This window comes from Podarcis gaigeae, assembly GCF_964106915.1.
Source record: "Podarcis gaigeae genome assembly, chromosome: 3".
Lineage (NCBI taxonomy): Eukaryota > Metazoa > Chordata > Lepidosauria > Squamata > Lacertidae > Podarcis > Podarcis gaigeae.
Genome location: NC_139680.1, coordinates 97,765,106 through 97,788,841, shown reverse-complemented (window position 1 = coordinate 97,788,841; position 23,736 = coordinate 97,765,106). Strand labels below are relative to the sequence as shown.

The following is a 23,736-nucleotide window of genomic DNA, read 5'->3' as shown; positions in this document are numbered from 1 at the left end:
AAGAGAAACTGACAGAAAACAAAATTGACAAATTCACCCATCTTTAGCTGTAAATCAGGGGGAAAGAAGCACAGCGGGAGAAGTGCTATTTGACACTTTTGCCTCTGGGCACTTTCCCGAGTCAAATTCTCTTTCCTCAAGCATCCTTTTCCGCTTATGGGAGAAATGATATATGAGAGCCTTGTATTTTTTCCTGTGGTTTTCCCCATGGGAGAGAAAGCAACTCAGAGGTGTGGGGGGGAACAGAGGGAAATAAATAAGCCTCCTCCCTCCACCCACCCTTCCTCTTTTCTGGCTTTTAGTCTGCTTGGGCGGATTTCTAGAAACACCATGAACACATCACTAATATGGAGTTCCTTGTAGTCTGAGCCTGAGTTGACCTAATGAGTCTTGTTCCTCCCACCCCAAAATACACACAACCTTTTACTTGCAGAAAATATTTTTTTATTCTGTTCTGAAGTGCTCACAAGTGTATTAGAACATCAAAGTTGTTAATCCTATATAGCGTGAAAACTGGCATTGTTGAAGTTTTCGAAATCCCTAAAGACAGCTCCCTCCAGGCTCGTGGCGATTAAGAGATTATCCGGCTAGAGGCAGAAGTGTTTAATAAATTGAAAGGCGTTTGCATTGCTGGTTTGGCTCTGAGTAGCTTCACATTTCGCTACTCAACTGCAATCAGTTTGGACAGGGTTCCTCTTCATGGGAGTGCAGAGCATGTTGGGATTGAAATTCTAGCAGGTATGTGGGGACCTTTGTCACTGATTCTGAATACAAACAAAAGGGGAACTGATGGAAGGTGGTAGTTGTGGTGGTGCTGAAGCAGGTAGAGTATATCTAGTGCAGTGGTCTGAGAGCCATATTCCCCTCTGGGCAATCTTCCAAGGGCCACATGGCAGTGGTGGACAGAACCAGTTGCAAAAGTCTGTACAGTAGTCTGGTTTCTCCTCTCCCTCTCTCTGTCAGACACATCTTGACAGGTGATTTCAGTGTTAAACTCAACCTAGGCAAAAGCATTTATTTATTTATTGAACTTATTAGTTGTAGGTCTTTATGTGACTTACACTGAGGAACATATCCATAATTGCATTATAGAATACAATAGGAAAGTAGTAGAAATGTTAACATAGCATACTCTCTCTCTCTCTCTCTCTCTCTCTGTGCGTGTGTGCGTGCATGTGTTTTTGTGTGTGTAAAACCGTACCCTGCCAACAGCAATAACAATATTGGCAGCACAGTAACAATAAAAAAACCGCTATACCCTCACCCTCTAACCAATGGAGAAAAATAAGAACTTGAGCACCAACACATACCCCTCCCTAGCTCAGAAATGCTTAACCCAGAAAAGTCAGCCACATCAACCCAGTTTTTGTTTGTAGCTTCCTCTGTAGTGGTTCCCTTGCTGGAGGTCAATAACAACATGGTAATATATCAGTAAACATTTATTTTGCATGTGCAAAGTGGCAACCCCAATGCGGAAATCACTACAAAAGATACAAAGGCAATGGAAGCATAGATACAGCAGTGTAAACTTTATCAAACTCACCCTTTTGTCACACAGCCGTAAAGCCTCGTTTCAGCCACTAACCAATTAGCAGTTTACACTTTTTCACATGTGTTGCTACCTTATTTTAAGGCATCAGCTATGCACAGAGTGGTTAATCTGCAGCTCTCCTTGAAGACCCTACAGCATGACTCGTTGCCTTCTCCTTCTCCTGATGTCTCCAGTGTTCTCTTATCAGTAACATAGCTTGCTTGCTTCCTTTCAATCATATCAAACATGGCATTGTTTTGTCCCACCTAGCAGTTTCTAGGACACGGGTGGCACTGTGGACTAAACTACTGAGCCTTGGGCTTGTCGATCAGAAGGTCGGCGGTTCGAATCCCCATGACGGGGTGAGCTCCCGTTGTTCAGTCCCAGCTCCTGCCAACCTAGCAGTTAGAAAGCACGTCAAAGTGCAAGTAGATAAATAGGTACCACTCCAGCAGGAAGGTAAACGGCGTCTCCATGTGCTGCTCTGGTTTCGCCAGAAGCAGCTTAGTCCTGCTGGCCACATGACCCGGAAAAACTGTCAGCAGAGAAACGTTGGCTCCCTCGGCCAGTAAAGCGAGATGAGTGTCGCAACCCCAGAGTCGTTCGCAACTGGACTTAACTGTCAGGGGTCCTTTACCTTTAACTTTAGCAGTTTCTCTTCAAGGCAACTTAATGAAACAATTTAACTCTTTCCTTCTCTTCACCCTCTCATCCAAGAAGTCCAGCATCAAGGCCAGCTGTGATGTAAGTCAGATGATCTAAGAACTCTTCTGTCTTTCAAATATAGCAGCAGGAAATACAAAGCAAGAAGAGATGGCAAAAAAATTACCTGTTCCAGCTGCTGCTTCACTTTGGCGGTGCAAAGCAGGGACATTAATAGAATCAGTGGTCCCCCCCCCCCGGGCTACTCCAGGGTACGCAGTACCAACAGCACCTCTTTTTTGTTGTTGCTAAAATGTGTGGCACTTACTGTGACAACTTAATGGTGAGTATTGGCACCAATTTTTCTAGAAAAAAAGCACTGCACAGTATCATAGAATTGTAGAGTTGGAAAGGACCACAAGGGCCATCTAGTCCAACCCTCTGCAATGCAGGAATCTTTTGTCCAATGAGTGTCACAAACCCATGGCCGTAAGATTAAGTCTATGCACAACTGACTGAACTATGATTTAGGTAGCAACATTGAATGTGTATTTCCAAAAAAACAGATAGAAGTGGAATCTAGACACATATTTAAAAAAACAATGTGAAAATGTTGTTGTTTTTTCTAAAAAAGGGGTTTTGAAAAATATATTGAATTTGCCATAAGCTCACCATCACCATCTAGTGTCACGTTTGTATAATGTGCTTAAATCACACTTAAAACATTGCATAGCTGTATAGCTCAGTGCAGACAGGCCTCAGCACCCCCATACCATGGCGAATGATCCCACCGCCCCATAGTAAAGGAATACTTGCTAATCCTGTGGAAAGTGGCAGAGGATTTTGTTTTGCTGCATCAGCGCTGGGGCTGTATTGCTGTAGACCTATTTTAAGAATGCTTTGCAAAAGGTGGAAAAGAAGCACCTTAACCCTTTTAACGTTCTGCTAATGTGAGGGTTGCAGTGCCTGGCACGATTTGCTTTGCACAGCACACCTAATTCTGGCTTGCATCCCATCTGCAGCCCTCTTCGTACCCTGATAGCTAAGCAAACAGCCATTTCTTTACACACACACACACACACACACACACACACACCCCGCGGGAGTTATTCAGCAGCTGAAGCTTGAAAGGAAAGGAAGGGCAAAGACAAGCTGACACTTCCTTCTCCCTTCCTCTGTGTGCCGGTTTCAGAAAGGCACCACTCTGACGTTTCCCGTCTTCTGATTTTCTGTGTGGTGGGAACATTCCACCCCCCACCCCTCGCACTGTCTTTAAATTAAAGGAAGGAATCCAAGCAGCTGAATCAAGTAAATATTTCAAACTAATTGAGGGCATTAGAGTCCTGCTGACTCCTCCCCATAGGAGCAGGCTTTTCATTAAAGCCAGTTTTAATGTTGCAAAGCTCTTCCAAACCTAGCTGTTCCACATCCCGTTCCTCTTCAAAGAGTGGATGGTCCCTGAAGGTTCCTTTTGTCAAGCAGGCCTGGGTTTGAAAGAGACACCCGTGGTGCTGAGATATTCTAGTTTCAGGGGCTCAGTCCATCAGTGAGTAAGTGGCTGCTTTTGAAATCCAAACTTAAAAGCCTAGATGGTCCCTACTTGGGGGAACTGAATGAACTATCAGTTTAAACAGCCTCGGAAATGGCATGCATATTCTTTCAACCCTACATAAAACATCTATCAGTCCTCGCTAAGCAGATTCTCTCACATGTTTTGGCTTTGCCGCCTAGTTCTGATGGTGCATCTGCATCTCATGTGCCTATCCTTGTGGTCCAAATCCAGTCTCCCAAACTCCTTATACAGTGGTATCTCTGGGTAAGTACTTAATTCGTTCCGGAGGTCTGTTCTTAACCTGAAAGTGTTCTTAACCTGAAGCACCACTTTAGCTAATGGGGCCTCCTGCTGCCGCTGTGCCGTCGGAGCACAATTTCTGTTCTCATCCTGAATCAAAGTTCTTAACCTGAAGCACTATTTCTGGGTGAGCGGAGTCTGTAACCTGAAGCGCCTGTAACCTGAAGCGTAAGTAACCTGAGGTACCACTGTATGTACAATAGTCATGTGTCCTCTGTTTGAAGGGCTGTCTGGTCCAAGTTCTGTTGTTATTAGCATCCCTCTGTCTCGAGAGACAATAGAGTGCACCTCCAGGGATGAAGTCAAACCACAGCATTAGCAGCTGAAGTGACCTCTCCGTTGCCCTGACGACAAGACTCTCATTCTTGGCCTCACTGGTGTGGTCCAAAGGAAAACAGGGCAATACGTTTGACACCAGCTTGGTTGCAGGAGTTGCAACACCCCACGGCCTTAGGGACTCCACTCTGGATTTGTGTAGGGCTTTGTGCTGGGCCCGGGGGTTAACCCGAGACACACGGTCCAGGTCCGGTCCCGAATCCAAGGATTCCACGAGGAGTCAGTCCAACAGGGCCAAGGCAGGAAACTGGGCTAGGTCGGGCACAAGGTCTCAGGCAGGCTCCAGCAAGCAGCAATGTTGCTCCCACAACCTGGGGCGGGGTCCGGCAGCCTTTTATCTCTGACGGGATAATGGCCGGTCCTGATCCCCCAGTGACTCACCTCCCTGTCTCACCCGAAGGCAAGCACTCCTCCTGCGAGTACTCAGGTCTCTCCTTCTCTCAGACCTGAGTCTCTGCTGCTTGGGAAATGTTGGTGGGTTACTAGACCCAGAGGCTGTCTCAGCCTCTCCTGACCCAACTGGAAGTGGAGCAGCTGTACGTGGTTGCTCAGCAGAGGGCAACGAGGTAATCCCTGCATCTGGAGCCAGGGCAGGCTCAGGCCCCTGACTCGGCCCAGCTGGTGCTTGTTGCAGGGGAACCTGTGCAGACTGGGGCTCTTCAGAATCAGGCTCATGACTTGGTTCAGCTGCCGCCTGAGGCAGAGGATCCGGTGCCATCACAGGCTTGCTCCTTAGTCTTTTCTTGTCCCAACAATATCCCGCAAGGCAGCTGATGTTTTGGATCAGAGTTTTCCTTCTTCCCAGGTTGACAAGCCCCCTCTGCTCCTCACTTCCCTCTACAGCACATGCAGAAACCTCCTCCTTGACCGTTAGACCCATTTCTGGTCTTGTCCACTCAATCTGCTGGAGCCTTTCTTCACATGCAGGGGAAGTCCCTAGGTCTGGGTCCCTTCTCATTCCACCATTCTGTGATTCAATATTTTCTAAGTTCAGTTCAATGATAAAAGTTTCAGAAGAAGAGGAAAGGTGGGCCTTTGCTCATCAACAGTAAGTGGACTGAGTGACTACCTGATCATGGTATGGGATCTAGTGATGGAAGGTAGGTAAAGGTAAGGCAAAGGACCCTCCAGCTTCTGCCAACCTAGCAGTTCGAAAGCATACCAGCACAAGTAGATAAATAGATGGAAGGGCTGTAGCTCAGTGGTAGCGTATCTGCATTGCATGCAGAATGTCCCATGTTGAGACTTTGGCTTCTCTAGGTAGGGCTGTGTATGTAACCCCACAGAACAACTGTTGGTCAGTATATTCAGCACTGAAGTACGTGAACCAAAGGTCTGACTGTGAACTAAGGCAAACTTCCTTGGAAATCCACTGAAAATGCGAGTAAAAGTGACATGATAAGAGTTTATAAAATTATGCATGGCATGTCAAAAATGGTTAGAGAAAAGCTTTTATCATGTCTCTCATAACACTAGAACTTGGGGACGTCCAGTGCAGCTGAAAGTTGGGAGATTCGGTACCGAGAAAAGAAAGTACAGTTGTATCTTGAATCCCGAATGCCTTGCAAGTCGAATGTTTTGGCTCCCGAATGCCGCAAACCCGGAAGTGAGTTTTCCTGTTTGTGAATGTTCTTTGGAATCTGCAAGTCTTCTGCAACATCCGTGGGTTCTGATTGGCTGCAGGAGCTTCCTGCAGCCAATCAGAAGCCACGCTTTGGTTTCCAAATGTTTTGGAAGTCGAACGGCCTTCCGGAACAGATTCTGTTCGACTTCCGAGGTACCACTGTACTTTTGAATATAGTGCATAACTATGGCACTTGATCCCACAGGAGGCAGTGATGGCCACCAACTTGGATGGTTGTACAAGAGGATTAGACAAATTCATGAAGGAGAAGGCTGTTGAGAGCTACTAGCCATGATGGCTTTGAGGCAGCAAGGCTTCTGAATACCAGTTTCGGGAAATCACAGCAGGAGAGAAGGCTCTTGTGTGCGAATCCTGCTTGCTGGTTTCCCCGCAGGCATTTATTAGAGTTCAGGGACACATTTCAGCCACTCAAAAGCACACAGGGGGTGAAGCAGGACCACTTAGTGGGCACAACCTGGAAAAAGGGGTGTGACCTGGGCAGAGCTTCAAGGACCAGGTAGTGAGGCCTAGAGAACCGAATCTGACCCCCATACCTGATGTTCCTCATCCATTCTGTACCCTTTTACTCCACGTTCCCCTGCCAACTGAAGTTCAACTGGTGGCCATGCCAAACGGGGAGTTGCAGAGTTGCGGCATCAGTCTCCTGGGATGCCCTACTGATAGAAGAAGTTGCTTTCTGGCTGCTCCTAAAAATACGGCATTTTAATGTCAGCTTCTGCTGGTGGCTAATAGCTTGCGCTGTTGCCTGCTGTGCTAATGGCTTTGAGCTCTTCTTATTTATCTGAGGTGCATATGTGTGGATAACTGGTGCATTGTTGTTTTTTGTTACCACTTTTGTGTTTTGTTTGTTACCGCTTTTCTTGTACGGTATCTGGGATTATGCTTAACTTTTTAAAAATATTGTTGGCCAACACTGCTCACTGATTGATTGACTGAGTACTGTTGGCCTCTTTGAAGTTCCAGCAGTTGAATTCCATCTGCATTAGTACTACTTGAGTGGTATTAGGACGGACTGCTCCTTCCTTCCAAAACAAATAAAACCACGGCGTGAGTTTCTGGCCCCGTTGGAATGAATGGGCAAGGATCCCGCAGACTTCACTTATGCCAGAATTTCATGGCTAGTCTGTAACACTTGATTACTTGCCCATTAAAGTGGCATTATGGAGACCTTGCAAGTCTCATAATGGGAAGTGTTTGGCTAAATGAGGTTTCTCAATCTTTATTCCATTCAGGGCAGTTTTGTTTTTTCTTTTACAAATAGTGGCAGTGTGTTTTACTGGTTAAAGTGTTGGAATGGGATTTGAAGGACTTACATTAAAATCCCCAGTCAACTGTGAAGCTCACTGGGCTTTAGCCCAGTCACTGTAGCTCTCAGACTAACATATCTCACAGAATTGTTCTGAGGATAAAAGGGACAGGACCATATATACTACCTTGAACTGCTTGAAGGAATGGCAGGGCATAAATTTCAGGTCACCTCACTTGGTTTATGTGGTGGTGCACAACTCTTCAATTTTAGGAATATGCCTAGCTGAAAGACTAGTGTTTTTGGTTTTTGTGTGTGACAGTGGCATTTTCTGCAACATGGTGATGTTTTGTGTGCTACTTAGATCTATCCATCTTATTTCTCTCTGTTTCTCATTTTCTAATCTTAAATTCAGATCTCCACATTTCTGCAGCAATGTGCATTTTTTAAATTTTCATCCTGATGAAAAGTTGTTATTTAAGGGTGAATTTATCCTAAGAAACACATTTTTTTAAATATGCAGTTTGGAATAACAAACACATTTCTGCAAGCAATTTACCCTGGTATAATGCATTTTTGCATGCTTTTTCATGTTCATTTTTATACAGACTTCCCTCCTAATTAATACATTTTTGTATACATTTTCTGAGTGGAGAACTGCATCGCAAAATTTGAAGAAGGGCACATTTGACCTGGTGGAGGCTAAGCCAGTTTTGTTTCCCAGTTAACAACTTGGCCTACCATAAACATAATATAGTTTATACCTTACATTTAATGAGCTCCACGATACAGCAATGATGCTGCTAAGCCTACTTTCAAAGGGGCTGTGGTGATAAGGAATTGCATGGATGAAATGCAACTGTTGGGAAATGGCTTGAGGGCACCTGCGACACAGTTGGAGCTGACTCATCATTTCCTACGGCCATCTCATAAATGCAAACTAATCACAGTTTTGCACATGCTTTGACTTTCAGATGTGTATGTTATTGCTATTTCAGAGTAGGGTGGAGAGGGCTGTATTTTTTTATTTGCTGTTTGGCAATGTGTGTGTGTGTGTGTCTGCTTTAATCAAATGGGTTATTGCTACCAGTAGAGCGTGGACATTTTGCATGAGGGCATTAGAGTCTCCCCCAGGTTTGGGGTTTATTTTTGTATGTGGGGATTTGTGTACGACTGTGTGCTGAATACCAATGTGGAAGTGGCATGCAAAGGAGAAACAGCAGGCTTTTGAAATAACTGCCAACAGCCCTCAAGAAGAGTGAAGTATCCTCTTGGGCAGGCTTCGCCAATCTGGTGCCCTCCAGATGTTTTGGACTGCAGCTGTGTTGGCTCAGGCTGATGGGAACTGTAGTCCAAAACAGGGCACTAGATAATAAAATCACAGAATCATAAAGGGACCCCCCAAGCTAAGGTTACCAGGTTTTCTTCCAAAGAATCTGGGGACCTTTTTTTAAAAAAAAGAGAGAAAAAGTTATTTTTTAAAAATCATTTTATTTTTTTTTAAAAATTAAGAATATCTTCTCTTCTGGGTCTCCTCTGTCATGCGGCCTTCCTCTGGGCCCTGGCCTGATCTCTTGGAGCACTATCTGCCGTGGAGTAGGCCTGGGTCCGGCCTGGGCTCGGCCACATGTCCTTGCCCTCCCAGTGCTCTCTTACCTCTCCTCAGTGGCGGCAGTGGCGTGGCAAGGTCCCCTCTTTTTTCTCCTTCCTCTTTTTCTCTCATCCTTCTCCTTCTCCTTTCCTCCTTCTCCCTGCGTTGGCTCCAGGGTTTTTACTGGCCCTGGAGCGCTGCTGGGCAGCCTGCCAGGTGGCCAGGCACTCTCGCTCCTGGCTCGGTTTGGGTCATGGGGGGGGGGTCAGCGGTTCCCCCAGTTGACGTGCTGGGCATCCCCAGTTCCCCCTCGGCAGTGGCAGTCTCAGCAGCCCGGAGGCAGCCTGGTAGTGCAGTTGGCTCTGGCTGGCTTCAGGAGCTGCTCGCTGCTGTGGCACCCGCCATTTTGCCTTGCCAGAAGTCCCCATATGATGTATCTTGTGCAACATTCACACCCTACTAATAAATCTACAACACTTAAAATATAAATCCAGGGACATTAAATTAAATCTGGGGACTTTCCGGGGACGGATTTTGTCCGGGGACAGATTTGTAAATCCAAGGACTGTCCCCAGGAAACGGGGACATGTGGTAACCATACCCCAAGGGCCACCCCTTCAATGCAGGAATCACAGGTAAAGAATCCCTGAGGGATAGTTTTAAATCACTGATGGAAGGCCCTGCTCCCTAATCCAAAGAGTTTCACCCAGAGGATGGCCTCTTTGAAAACGAAAAGACGCAGCCCAGTATTTGAGATTTGGAGAGGGGGAAGCAATGCTGAGGCCTTCCTCCCGGTAGAAGGCTCAGAGCTCAGTTGGATTTCAAGCTGTGTGGGCCAAAACAGGTCATTTGTTGTCACTGTGACTTCAGGTGATTGCCCCAATTGTCTGTCAAACTTGACCACAGCATATAGGGGAGATAAAAACCCCTCCCACTGGCAGGATCCTATTGTAGGGCCTTTCACATCTGTACAAAAATAGGGTTTTTCAGCTTCCTCTTGTACTATTTGCTTTATCGCAATCATTGCAATTGTTCTTTTTTGCACTTTCCCCCGATTTGAATCCATCCTTCTTTCTGCACAGAAGTGTACAGAAGTGGATACAGGATTGTGTGCTTGATTAGACCTGCAACGCCTCTTGTTGATGGAAGTGGAACTTGTAGGACTCTTCTCAGAAAGTGCCCACCCGCCTCTCTGAAAATATTGCTTCTGTGGTCTTCTGCATTTATTAGCCTGAATCCCCCCCCCCTTGCTTATTCCCTAAAAAGCTTTTGATTCCACTTTCTAATATAGTACACTTGCATATTAAAATATTTTCTTTCTTCTTTTTTTACAGAAGTTTTGATGTTGGACTGCACACATTTCTTGTCAGGTAAGTCAATATTTATTATTTGCCTCTGGATTCTGTTGTATATCAAAGTCATTTCAAGATAATTTTCCAAACTCTGTGTTGGCAAGCCTTCTGAGGAAGTCCGCCCTCTGACAACAGTTATACACTGTTGGATCACCTTAGATTATGTGACTTTAAACAACCAGCTTCCATCGGTGGTATGGCTTCATCGTACCACCTCTGATGGTTTATTGTTCATAGTTATGCATTCTAAAGTGATCCAACAATGTGTGTGTGTGTGTGTGTGTGTGTGTGTGTGTGTTTGTCAGTTTCCTCCCTTAACAAATTGGGACATTACATCAAGAAACATGCAGCTGATTTTTCAGTGGTGTTTGAAAACAGGACCTGATTATAACCTACAACTTCAACTACCAGAGAGCAAATTAAATTGAAAGGTCTCCTAATGATTCTCACAGTAAGGTTTGTTTATTTATTTGAAGATCTTGGCAGAGAGAATGATTTCCTTTCAGAGGCAGAATGTTTAATAAAATTTGGAAAACCAACAGTGAAATATCTTGTTAGTTTTTCAAAAAGTAGGCAGAAAAATCCTACAACCATGACCAAAGACTCACCATAGTTTATCAAATTTTGGAATAATGGAAATAATTTTTATTATTATAATACAGTAAGTTTATTCATTCATTCATTCATTCATTTAATGAATTGCCTTTCTCACCCTACAACCAAAAATACAGAAAACAACAAAAGACACATTTTGAAAACAATATGGATAAATGCAGATACCTAAAAGACAAATAATCCCATCCAGCTGAAATAAAACGTAAACAAAAATGTGTTTGTGTGTGTGTACCTGTGGCAGGTACCTGGCAGAAAGATATCATAGGCTGTTACTCTGTTATTTTTTGTTCTGCAACTATTTAGGATCCTCAGAGCCAGTGTGGTGTAGTGGTTAAGAGCGGCAGTCACATAATCTGGGGAACCGGGTTCGTGTCTCCGCTCCTCCACATGCAGCTGCTGGGTGACCTTGGGCCAGTCACACTTCTGTGAAGTCTCTCAGCCCCACTCACCTCACAGAGTGTTTGTTGTGGGGGAGGAAGGGAAAGGAGAATGTTAGCCGCTTTGAGACTCCTGAAGGGGAGTGAAAGGCGGGATATCAAATCCAAACTCTTCTTCTTCTTCTTCTTCTTCTTCTTCACTTGACTGAGGTGAAGAGGGTATATATTTTTGCTTACTGCTAATGGAAAAATAGACAGGTGATTTGCAGTCTTGCTTCTCTGTGCTTTATTAAGATTAGACATGCATGATAATGGGATTTGTGGGAATATTTTCATCAGAAAAGAGAAGCTACTTCATTCTTTCCAGGTTTTGCAAAGCCAGTTTATGATGTCGGTGTGACTGCTGTGCTTTTTTGGAAATTCATAAGCTTCTGCGTCTTTTTTTTATTATAAATCCACTAGAAATGAGTTCTTGAATATGTGAGATTATTTGCTCCTGTGATACAAAAGTCTGCCTCCTCTGAGGTTTCAGTGTGCTATGGCTGAGGAAGAAAAAAACAACTAGTGCCAGGGGATGTTATGTGTTTGGGGTGACAGGTAGTATTTTTATCTGTTCAGAAAGGGAGGTGTGGTGGGTGTCTGATCCTGGTATCCAGTAAAATGTGGCCATATTTAATGGTGTGAGTAGGAGACACCAAGGCAGTGGAAACTAAGCAGCAAGAGAAAATAGCCTCATGCACTGAAAATCAATCTATCATCTATCAAGAGATTGATATGAAATTAAAATAACAATAAATATAATGCTTTTGGTGGGCTATTTACTGAGACCTTTCACAGACAACAGAAGAAGTACCAGTGGGTAGCTTTCTCTTTGGTTTGAAGTGGATGACATGCTCTTTCTTACTCAGGCAAACCTGCTTATGACTTCTAGCTCTAAACACAATGGCAATAGGAACATAGGAAGCTGCCTTGTACTGAATCAAACTATTGGTCCATCTAGCTCAGGATTTTTCTAAACTGACTGGTAGCAGCCCTTCAGAATTTCAAATGAGGAATCTTTCCCTGTTCTACGTGGAGATACCTGGGATTGAACCTGACGCCTTCTACTACTACTACTACTACTGCTACTACTACATTATTTATATCCCACCCATCTGGCTGGGTTTCCCCAACCACTCTTAATAATAATAAAGCGATAAAACATTAAACATTAAAAACTTCCCTAAACAGGGTTGCCTTCAGATGTCTTCTACAAGTCAGATAGTAGTTTATTTCATTGACATCTGTTGGGAGGGCATTCCACAGGATGGGGGCCACTACTGAGAAGGCCCTCTGCCTGGTTCCCTGTAACTTTGCTTCTTGCAGTGAGGGAACCGCCAGAAGGCCCTTGGTGCTGGACCTCAGTGTCCGGGCAAAACGATGGTGGTGGATACAATACACATGCTCTTCCACAAACCTGCAGCCATGTTTTCGTATCACAGTGAACCATAGTTATGTGCTATGTGAATGACCAGGGATACACCACACTACAGGGAGCCTTCAGTGCTCACATTTTCCTTCCCTGTATTCCTCCCTCATGGTTGGGAGAAAGAGTTCAGGAGGAGTCATTTCCTCTTTTTGCTCAACTTCAGTTTGTTATTTTCCAGTCGTACAAACGGGTTAGTGTTAATTATGGTTTGTTTCAGACGAGCCAACTTGAAGACATTTTGAAGTTAATACTACCATGCTCTCACATGCGATTCATAAGTGTCCTGACAGCACATATCGCTTTTGAGATGGTATTTAGTAATATTTTAGTGGATTGTTTGATCGTGCTGTAACCATTCCAGTTCCTTATGAGGTCCACATCCACTTAGCTTCTGATATAGTATCTGGTGATCCCAGTCCATTCTCTGGATCTAGTTGCTACTTGTTTCTATGTTTACTTTTAGTTTAAGGATCATGGCATAGAAGGATCATGGCATTTTCTTGTTATCTCTTTCAACATCAAAAGAAAAGAAAAAACTATGGAAAACTCTTTTGATGCAGCACCATCCTCTGTTTGTTCCATTCGAATGCAGCACCTGCGTGTAAAAGCAGAATTTGTCCTGCAAAAAAGAGTCTGTGTAGAGTTTTAGGTGCATTTTCTCCTTCTCCCCGCAACTGCACTAAGGCCAGAAGATACAAAGGGAAGTGTGTTCCAGCCTAGTTGTCCTTTGTTGTCATTCTTTGTGTTTGGGATTGGCACTCCCACAGGGTCCAGCCTATTCCAGTGCTGCCCAAAGACTAACAGAATTTGGATAATGAACCATCTGTTCGTTTGCTAAGTGCTTTGTGCCTGAAATTGGCAAAGGTAAGGGGGAGGAAACTGCTGGTTAGTCAACGCTGTCTACCCCCGTTGCATCAGAAAAGTGGCATTGTGCAGCATAGTCAGTGAGTATAGTGTACAGTATATTTATTTCTGCTTGATTTTAAGGAGAAAGTGTACATGCTTTCTGTCTTCCTTCACTATGTAGAAGGCTTCTCTATAGACTCTGAATTGAATTAGCTGAATTAAGGCAATTGGAAATGAGTCACAGGCTTCATCTCTCTTTCTTCCACTTTTCTCTTCCCATGCATGGTTACTTCTTGGTTTGAAACCCTGGTTTGGAGGACTTGCTCAAACCATGGTTCAGAAGTAATGGCAAACTGTGGTTTGATTAAAAGAGGAAATCAAGACAGGAGGAGGAAGTAGTGTTTGGGCTGTGGGTGAGTGGTTCTGGAGTCCAGGAATTGGGCAGCCAACCTGTCCTGGATGGGATCACACCCCTCCTTTACCTTTGCCAATTTCAGACATAAAGCAAACTTGATTGGCAGCCACAGCTTGATTCTTGTTTCCAGTCCTGGTCTGAAGGGCAAACACAAAGCATTCAGTTTACTTTAGATCCAGGAAAAGAAGGGGACCTCTGTGTATATTGGGAAGACTGAGTGTGTGACCCAAGACTTGTTGATGGCTGGTTTATGTGGTGCTAAACTATGATTTGGCACTGTGTCTGTGTTCATTAACAATAGCGGAGATTTGCTCAGTGAAAGTTCTGTTGTGGTATTCTTGAAGCAAAGTGAATGTGAAAGCAAAGTCAATGTGAACTTGATCAGAACCCGGATGAGAGACCCACTAGGAGCTGCTCTGAGTTATCTGAAAAATAAAGAGTGGGGTGGAAGTGAAATAAAAATATAAATGAAACTGAGAAATATTTGAATTACTAGCAGTGCAATTATGTTTTACTCTTCCTATATCTGTGAATGATCATAGATAAGCGGAACAGTTGTACTGTGTTAGAATACATCATCTGAGATCATCCTGATTATAGAAAATTGGACTGGAAGATATTTGGTCCTTCCTGCTCTATAAGTTTCACATTATTACAAATATCCTAAAGTGAAATTTCCACATACTGCAGGAATGTTGAGTTTAAATACAAATGATTTTTTTGTTATCTAGGAAACAACAAAAGGATACCATAAAAACTCCTTCTGTTATAGTTTCCCTTTATAGCCTCAAGAGAATGAAATCTAAGCCACAATTTTAGAAAAACCAACTGCAATCTGTTTGCTATATAGTGAATTAGCTGATGAGCATGTTGCGAAAATAAATGTAACGTTCTTGCATCAACATAAGCACATATTTATGTAAATGCAGCATTTTAACTTTTGAAAACTGATGGAGTGGCAAAGTCAAGATTAAGAAAGCTGTAGATATAGTCATGCTTGTGTCATCTCCTTGGCTTGTGAATTAAAGGTGCTTTAAGAGATCTAATCCCCCCCCCCCCCGTTATTAATAAGAGAAAGTATGCAGCTTGAAGCATTCCTGGTAATTTTGCAATAATAGTGGCTGAAATCCAAAGGGCCATGTGTATCTATTGGAATTTTTGCAGTTCAGCACTGGAGCTGAAATGGAAATCAGGGGAACTCTGATGGCCTGCAGGAGTTTATGGGACCTTGCATCCCAGCAAACAGATCTGCCATAAGACATTCTGCCACAGAGACAGAGCCATGTCACTACCCTGCACGCTGACCTCCATCCTTTTCTTTGTTTGGACAGCTGCTTGGGTATGCCAAGGCTCTCCAGGGCCTCCCATCCAAAGCATTGTTCTTATAAATGCCCTTACGGAATGTCCTTCTAGAGTGAGGCATTGTGGATGAGGCAGCCCTGAAGAATGCCTGGGCTGCTGTGGTTTTGTTTTTGTTTTTTTAAATAAAATTTTTATTAATTTTCCAATTTTAACAACGAAACAACACCAAACAATGCAAACAACAACAAACACAGACACATACATACATTTTGCTTTCTTAACCTCATTTTCATAAGCCTCTTTTCTCGGACTTCCCCCTACCTTCCCCTTTTTGCATCCTAGTTTCAAAATTTTTCAGCAACCCTTTTAGCCAATTATAGGTTAACTTATTCTCCTTTCAATTACCCTTTAAATCAAAAGATATATATAGCTGTAATTATACATCTTCCTTTCCCTTAACACTTTAACACTCCTCAATTTTATAGCAATTTTTAAGATATGCTTTAAACTTCTTCCAATCTTCCTCCACAGTCTCTTGGTCACGGATTCTGCCGGTCATTTCTGCCAATCCCATAAAGTCGATCACTTTCGCCTGCCACTCTTCCAGCGTGGGTAGCTCTTGTGTCTTCCAATACTTTGCTAGAAGAATCCTTGCTGCCGTTGTGGCGTACATAAAAAAGATCTTATCCTTCCTCGACACCAATTGGCCGACCATACCCAAAAGAAATGCCTCTGGTTTCTTATGAAAAGTACATTTAAGTACTTTCTTAATTTCATTATAAATCAGTTCCCAGAAGGCCTTGATCTTTGGGCAGGTCCACCAAAGGTGGAAAAAGGTACCTTCGGTCTCATTACATTTCCAGCATTTATTATTGGGCAAATGGTAGATCTTCGTGAGCTTGGCTGGGGTCATGTACCACCTGTAAATCATTTTCATAATGTTTTCTCTTAAGGCATTACAAGCCATAAATTTAATACCTGTGGTCCACAACTGTTCCCAGTCAGCAAACATAATATCATGACCTAAGTCCTGTGCCCATCTAATCATGGCTGATTTTACTGTCTCATCAATTGTATTCCACTTCAACAGCAAGTTATACATCCTTGATAAATTCTTCGTATTGGGTTCTAGCAATTCAGTTTCTAATTTCGATTTTTCCACCTGGAATCCAATTTTCCTGTCTTGTTTAAAGGCCTCCATTATTTGAAAATAATGGAGCCAATCTCGTACCTTGGACTTTATCTTCTCAAAGCTCTGTAATTTAAATTCATCACTTTCTAGTTCTAAGATCTCAAAATATTTTGGCCAGTTAGTTCTCATATTAAGTTTCTTCACCTCTTTAGCCTCCATTGGTGATAGCCACCTGGGCGTTTTGTTTTCCAACAAATCCTTATACCGAATCCAAACATTATATAGTGCTTTCCTGACAATATGGTTTTTAAAACCCTTGTGCACTTTAACCTTGTCATACCAAATATATGCATGCCAACCAAACATATTGTTAAAGAGGTAAAGGTACCCCTGCCCGTACGGGCCAGTCTTGACAGACTCTGGGGTTGTGCGCCCATCTCACTTAAGAGGCCAGGGGCCAGCGCTGTTCGGAGACACTTCCGGGTCACGTGGCCAGCGTGACATCGCTGCTTTGGCGAGCCAGAGCCGCACACGGAAACGCCGTTTACCTTCCCGCTGGTAAGCGGTCCCTATTTATCTACTTGCACCCGGAGGTGCTTTCAAACTGCTAGGTTGGCAGGCGCTGGGACCGAGCAGCGGGAGCGCACCCCGCCGCAGGGATTCGAACCGCCGACCTTTCGATCGGCAAGTCCTAGGCGCTGAGGCTTTAACCCACAGCGCCACCTGCGTCCCACAAAACATATTGTTAAAACCTTCCAAATCCAGAATGTCTGCATTTTCAAGTAGTAGCCAATCTTTCAACCAGCAGAAAGCTGCCGCTTCATAATACAGTCTTAAGTCCGGCAGGGCAAAACCCCCTCTTTCTTTTGCGTCAGTAAGTATCTTAAACTTTATTCTGGGCTTTTTGCCCTGCCAGACAAATTTAGATATATCTTTCTGCCACTTCTTGAAGCAATTTAATTTATCCACAATTTGTAGTGTCTGAAACAAAAATAACATTCTAGGCAACACATTCATTTTAATCACTGCAATTCAGCCTAACAAGGAAAGCTTCAGGTTCGACCATATTTCTAAGTCTTTCTTTATCTCTGTCCAGCACTTATCATAATTGTCTTTAAATAAATTCACATTTTTAGATGTCATATTAATTCCCAGATATTTCACTCTTTTTGCCATAGTTAATCCAGTTTCCTCTTGGAACCTCTCTCTTTCCACATTTGTTAAATTTTTTTCCAAAACCTTAGTTTTTTGCTTATTCAATTTAAATCCTGCAACCTGACCAAAAACTCGAATTAATTCTAAAACTCTTTTTGTACTAGTGTCTGGCTCTTGTAAAGTCAAAACTAAGTCATCTGCAAAAGCCTTTAATTTGTACTCTCTGGCTCCGACCTGGACCCCTTTCACCAGCTGGTCCCCCCTTATCATATTCAACAAAACCTCCAGGACTGATATAAAAAGTAACGGGGAAATTGGGCATCCCTGCCGTGACCCTTTTTCTATGGAAAGTTCGTCAGTAACCACATTATTTACAATTAGTTTTGCCTTTTGTTCCGAATATATTGCACCTATACCATTTTCAAACCTCTGGCCTACCCCCATCCCATGGAGATTCTTCTTCATAAAATTCCAAGAGATATTGTCAAAGGCTTTCTCCGCATCCACAAATATCAAAACTGCCTTTGTATTAGTATTAACTGTCAGCATTTCTATAATGTCAATTATATTCCTTACATTATCTGATAAATGTCTACCTGGGAGAAAGCCTGCTTGGTCCTTTTGAATCTCCTCCACCAACACCTTCTTTAATCTTTTTGCCAAAATGTCTGCAAATATTTTGTAATCCACATTAAGTAATGATATAGGGAGATAGTTCTTGATCTGTTTCTTATCAGCTTCAGTCTTTGGTATAAGTGTAATGAAAGCTTCTTTCCACGATTCAGGTGCCTTTCTCCCCTCTAATATTTCATTGCAAACCTCCTTAAACGGCTGTATTAACCATTCCTTTAGTGCTTTGTAATATCTGGAGGTTAGTCCATCTGGTCCTGGAGATTTCCCTAATTGCATATTTTGAATGGCCCCCTCTATTTCTTGCTCAGTTATCTTCTCATTTAAAACCATCTTGCTCTGTTGCGAAATTTTTTGTAATCCATAGTTCTTAAGAAAATCTTCCATTTCTCCTTCATTTTCTGGCCCTTGTGCATACAGTCTTCAGAAATAACTCTGAAAGCAGTTACTAATCTCATTTGGCTTAGAGATATTGTTTCCATCCACTTCCAAGCTCGTGACCGTATTCAATTTCTGTCTCTTCTTCAATTGCCATGATAGAAGTTTCCCACATTTGTCTGCTGATTCAAATGTCCTTTGTCTCATTTGCTTGATTTTCCATTCTATCTCCTGATTCATCAATTCCATATACTGCATCTGGTAAAACTTAATTTCTCTCAAAATCTCATGAGACTTTGGTTTCGACCTCAGTTTCTTTTCACTTTCTTTAATTTTATCCAGAATCCTGTCTTTCTTCTCATTTTGTTTTCTCCTTTTTAAGGAATTCTGCTGTATTAGGAAACCTCGCATCACGGCCTTGCTTGCGTCCCAAATCACTCTTTTCTCCACTTCTGTCCTCAAATTTATCTCAAAATAGTCCCTCAAAGTTTTTTGAGCCTTTTTGTAAACTTCTGGATCTCTAAAAAGGGTGTCATTCATTCTCCATCTAAAGGAGCCAGCTGTTGTTACCTTCATTTCCATCTTTACTGCGTTATGGTCGGAGCATGTCTTTGGGCAGATTTCCACTTTTTTTATCTTTGGAGCCATTCCACTAGTAATCCATATTTGATCTATTCTTGTCCATGTCATCTGTGACTCTGAAAAGAATGTCCCCTCTCTCTCGAGAGGGTTTCTTGTTCTCCAAATGTCAATCAAGTCCATATTTTCACTCATTTCAAAAAAGGTCTTAGGTAATCTCCCATCCTTTGAAATCACCTGTCTTTGTGCTTTATCCATATTTGTAGAGACACCGCCGTTCATATCTCCTAAAAGAATCACCTTATAATCCAAAAAGTCCATCAATGTCTCATGCAATTTCTTATAAAATTCTGCCTTCCCTTCATTTGGTGCATATATGCCAACTGTCAAAAACTTTTCTCCTTGGATCTGTATTTCAATTGCCAAAATTCTTCCATGTTCATCTTTAAAGATCAGTTTTGGGTCCAATTTCTCTTTTACATAAATCACCACGCCTCTTTTCTTGACTTTATCTGATGAAATAAACTCTTGTCCTAATCTTTTGTTTATAAGTAGTCTTCTATGTGCCCTTGTCACATGGGTTTCTTGTAGACAGATCACATCCAATTGTTCTCTTTTCAAAATATGAAAAACGTCACGTCTTTTTCTGGGAAGGTTCAATCCGTTACAATTCCAGGTTAGGAATCGCAGAGACATTGCTGGTTAGTTTCCTCCAGCCGCACCCTGCGGCTGTTCTTCTTCCGTTGGTGACTTAAGCCCAAATGTCAAGTTTCCCAAGTCTGTGTCAGATGTCGAGTTCAGCACTCCTTTCACCAAGTCCTCCTCGTATCTGTCCAGGAATTGTTCTTTATCTTGTACTGTTCTTATCTTGACTTTCTTTCCTTTGAAATTAAAAGACAGACCTTGTGGATATTCCCACCTAAAAGGTATGTTGTTCTTTTTCAGCAGATCAACCAAGTTCTTAAAGTAGGTTCTCACCTCTAGAATATATTTTGGGATGTCCCTGTAGATTTGCACAGTAGCGTTTTCGATCTGAAGAGTTTTCTGGTAATGCAAGTTTAATATTTTATCTCTTTCCTCTTTAGATCTCAAAGTTATCAGGCAATCCCTTGGGATCTTCCTACCTTGCCTTCTGCCCAATCTGAAGGCGGTTGTTATCTCAAATTCTTCTTCCTCTAGGTTCACCTGCCAAAATTCCGAAAGTTCTTTTGTGAGAAAGTCCACTAGACTGTCCCCTTCACTCTCTGGAACAAGTCTAAGTCTCAAATTCTTCTCCTTACGCTGCATTTCCCACAAAGACAAGGTCGCCTCATGTTGGTCAAGCTTCTTACAAACCGGTACTAAGTTTCCCTGTGTGGATTCTGCAGTAAATTTAGCTTCTTCCGCAATTTTCCTGATAGTAGCGTTTTCTTGCACCAATTTATTTATGGTCTCTGTATTAGATGTGATGCTTTTGGTGTTTAAATCTAATTTTGCTGTAAGTTCTGTCAATTGTTTAGTATTTTCCGTACTCTGCTTAGTCAGATTTCTAAAGATTCATTTATTTTAAGCAGTGCCTGTGTCACTGAATCCATGAATGCAGATATTCCTTTTTCCTGTCCAGCTGCGCCTGTTGGCAATAGTCCTGATAGAGAGCCCCTTTTCTTTTGTGCAGCTTTAGCTTTGGATCTTGTTGCTATCTCATCTACAGGGCCGCTCATGTCCCAAGGTCGTTCCCACAGGAACAGGTTTTCAATGGAAAAATCCAGTGACTTTGTTTTTAACAGTCTATGTTGCAACTGTTGCCTTCAGCCCTCTAGAGGGAGCATCAATATATCCAATGAGCAAGAGAAACAAAGAGTCCAAAAGCCCTCAGAGGAAAAGAGTTTCTAAAAAAAAATCTATCAGTCTTTTAGTTGCAACAATGTTATTTCTGCAGAATCTCAAGAATTGTATCCAATAAAGTCCCCACTTTACAGCAAGTCTTATCTGACAGTTCCCTGTCAAAGTGCTTCACCCAGGCAGTCCGTTCCAAGAGTCAGAGACTGCAGGAAATTGTTCTTTAAATTTCCCTCATGCAGGTTACCTTTTCTCCTCCTTCTTCCCCCCCTGTTCCTGCTTACAAAGGGGGGAATTTAACTTCAGTGTTAGGGTTAGCCCACTCAAAAAGTTCACAATAACTTCTCAATTGCAGCTTCCTAGTTCCGTTGCTTTAGCAATCATGCAGTCCGGGGGAGGCAGACTTCCTTTATTTACCGTCCCCGATTTTAAAGGTTTTTGTTTATAATCCCAAAAAGGTTTCCAATCCTACTCACGGGTGCTCAGTTTCAGTCCAAATTTCAGGAAGGAATCGGCGCTCTCCGCCTATGGCGACACGGCTTCACTCCACGGGCTGGGTAGCGACTCTCAGCACCGCGCGATCCCCCGATGCTCCTCCGGAGCCTTTAAAAAGGCTCTTTTGCAGCAAATGGTGCCCACCGAGTCTCCTTGTTCACAGGCTTCCGCGCCTGTGATTTTAGGGGTCCCCGCTTCGCCGTAGTGGTCAGACCCGAACTCGTGGAGCAGCCCTCTCCCCGGAGATCAGAGAGAGAGCCGCCATTAAGCGCTGGCGCCGACCGGAAGTCCCTGCTGTGGTTTTGCCACAGTGGGAGCAAATAGTGTTTGAAGTTTAATGCTAAACTTTAAATAGTGTTTGCTATGGCAGTGTAGCAGTGGGCCATATGATCTCTGAGGCTTTACCCAGGACACTTTGTTCTTCTTATTTTTTAAAAAATATTTTATATATACTTATGCATCATACAAGCAAACTCTCATTTTGAAAATATTTTGAAAATATTATGAAAAACAACCCAACCAAAATGTCGCATTGAGTGTAAGAAAACAAAACAAAACCCCAAACTAAATAATATAGAAATGTGTCTGATTTATGTTATATATTATAACAAACATGGGTTGCAGAATTTGATATTTATTAGCATGAAACCTGTGTCAATAAATGTTCCCTGTATTTTATGCTAGTGAAATGTAGAGTTTTTCTTTTGCTGCTTTCTGGCTCCTGTTTTGCATGTAGTTAGCTGTGTGCTGTCTAAAAGTGATATCGGTTCCCAAATAAGTTATTTTCAATTGGTTGTCTGTAAAGTGCCTTTTGTCTCTCTCATTTTAGTTTCATACTCTTTGTCTCTCATTTGGACTTTGGCAGACGGGAAGACAGCTTATGCTTCCAGGTGATTAGGATTCAATTGACGTAGAGCTCATTACTATGCTGTCAAGCCAGCCAATTGGTTTCACAATTATTTCATAAGCGTAGACTTGTACATTTTCAGCACGCTTTAAAAAGCAGCTTGTCAGACTTGCGCAATCATCTGTTGGTGAGGGTTGGACGTGGACATGAGCAGAAAGAAAATTGTGCAGAAAGAGGGGGGAAAACAAGAGTTACATGCATCTCGCTAGTTCTGGTAAATGAGGCTTGTATTGTATATTTGGACCTTTGCACTGATAGCGGTTTATGTAAATTTACTTTGAAATAAGGGATATTGAGAATATGACGATAATGATAAAATTGGTATCCCCCCCATTAGCTCTTAAGTAACAGTTGCATTTAGGTTTTCTTATCTAACCATCAAACTCCACTTCCATGTTTTATTTATGATCTTTGGTTATTGGTTTTCTGTTTTGGCTATCTGTCTCGGGAGACAATGGAGGAGTGCGCCTTTGGGGATGAATAATAAAAATATTATAATAATTTATTATTTATACCCCGCCCATCTGGTGAGGTCAAACTGTTGGACGTTTGTTGCTGTGGCTGTAGAGACCGATGCAGGAGAGACATACTTTGTTGTAGCTGGGGTAGATGAAGGCATCCAGTTGTGTTGCTGCATTTCTTCTCTCTGTGCTCCTCCCAGGGGTCAATAAGGTCAGTGGCATTGTTGGCACAAAACTCTGACCAGCTGCACTATCCAAATGTGAAGGTACTTGCTCAACGGTCGGCTCACATTTGACTGCAGAATCATCCCCCTTTGGCAATACATTGCTTGTTTCTGACTCTTCAGAGGAAGAACTTACTGCTATAGCTTCCTTCCAGTGTTAAGCTGAGCTCTTCCCATAAAGATTGCAGTTCTGCAGGACAAAACTGGCTTGTGGAATGTGCTCAGAAAACCCACATTAGACTAGAAACCTGGAACCACCAGATTTGTGGCCTGTAGAGGGCAAACATATCTTCTATGAACGCATCCACACTGTATGTTTAAAATGCCATAGTACCACTTTAACAGTCATGGCTTCCTTCAAAGAATCCTGGGAGATGTAGCTTGTTAAGGGTACAAAGAGTTGTCAGGAGACCTCCATTGCCCTCAAAACTTCCAGAGTGGTTTGACAAGCTGTGTGAGGGGAATAAGGGGTCTGTTAAAGTGTTATCACAGTGCTTCAAATGTCCAGTTCAGATGTCTGACAGCCTCCATGTCTTCTCTTAACTGCTTCTATCAACAGTATTGAAAGTTTCTGAAAGGTTAATGGGGTACAGTTAAGCTTTTCAGTCACCAAACACATATGGTCAACTGAGGTCAAGAGTCTATCATCCTTTCAGAATCTGTGAAGTAACTAACTACTCCAACCCTCTTTCTAAACCAAAAGATGGAGGTCCTGGGCAGATATTACTGTGCATCACAA

The 23,736-nt window shown here is 42.7% G+C and overlaps 1 protein-coding gene across 3 annotated transcripts in view; it reads left to right on the top strand.

Annotated features, from left to right (window-relative positions):
- The window catches only part of HHAT (hedgehog acyltransferase), a 169,795-nt gene that overhangs the window by 47,889 nt on the left and 98,170 nt on the right, over positions 1-23,736 (top strand). For all 3 annotated transcript variants that reach the window (XM_083733553.1, XM_083733554.1, XM_083733555.1), the window contains exon 9: positions 10,178-10,213. In XM_083733553.1, the coding sequence (XP_083589679.1) occupies positions 10,178-10,213 (36 nt within the window). The remainder of the gene's footprint in view (positions 1-10,177; positions 10,214-23,736) is intronic.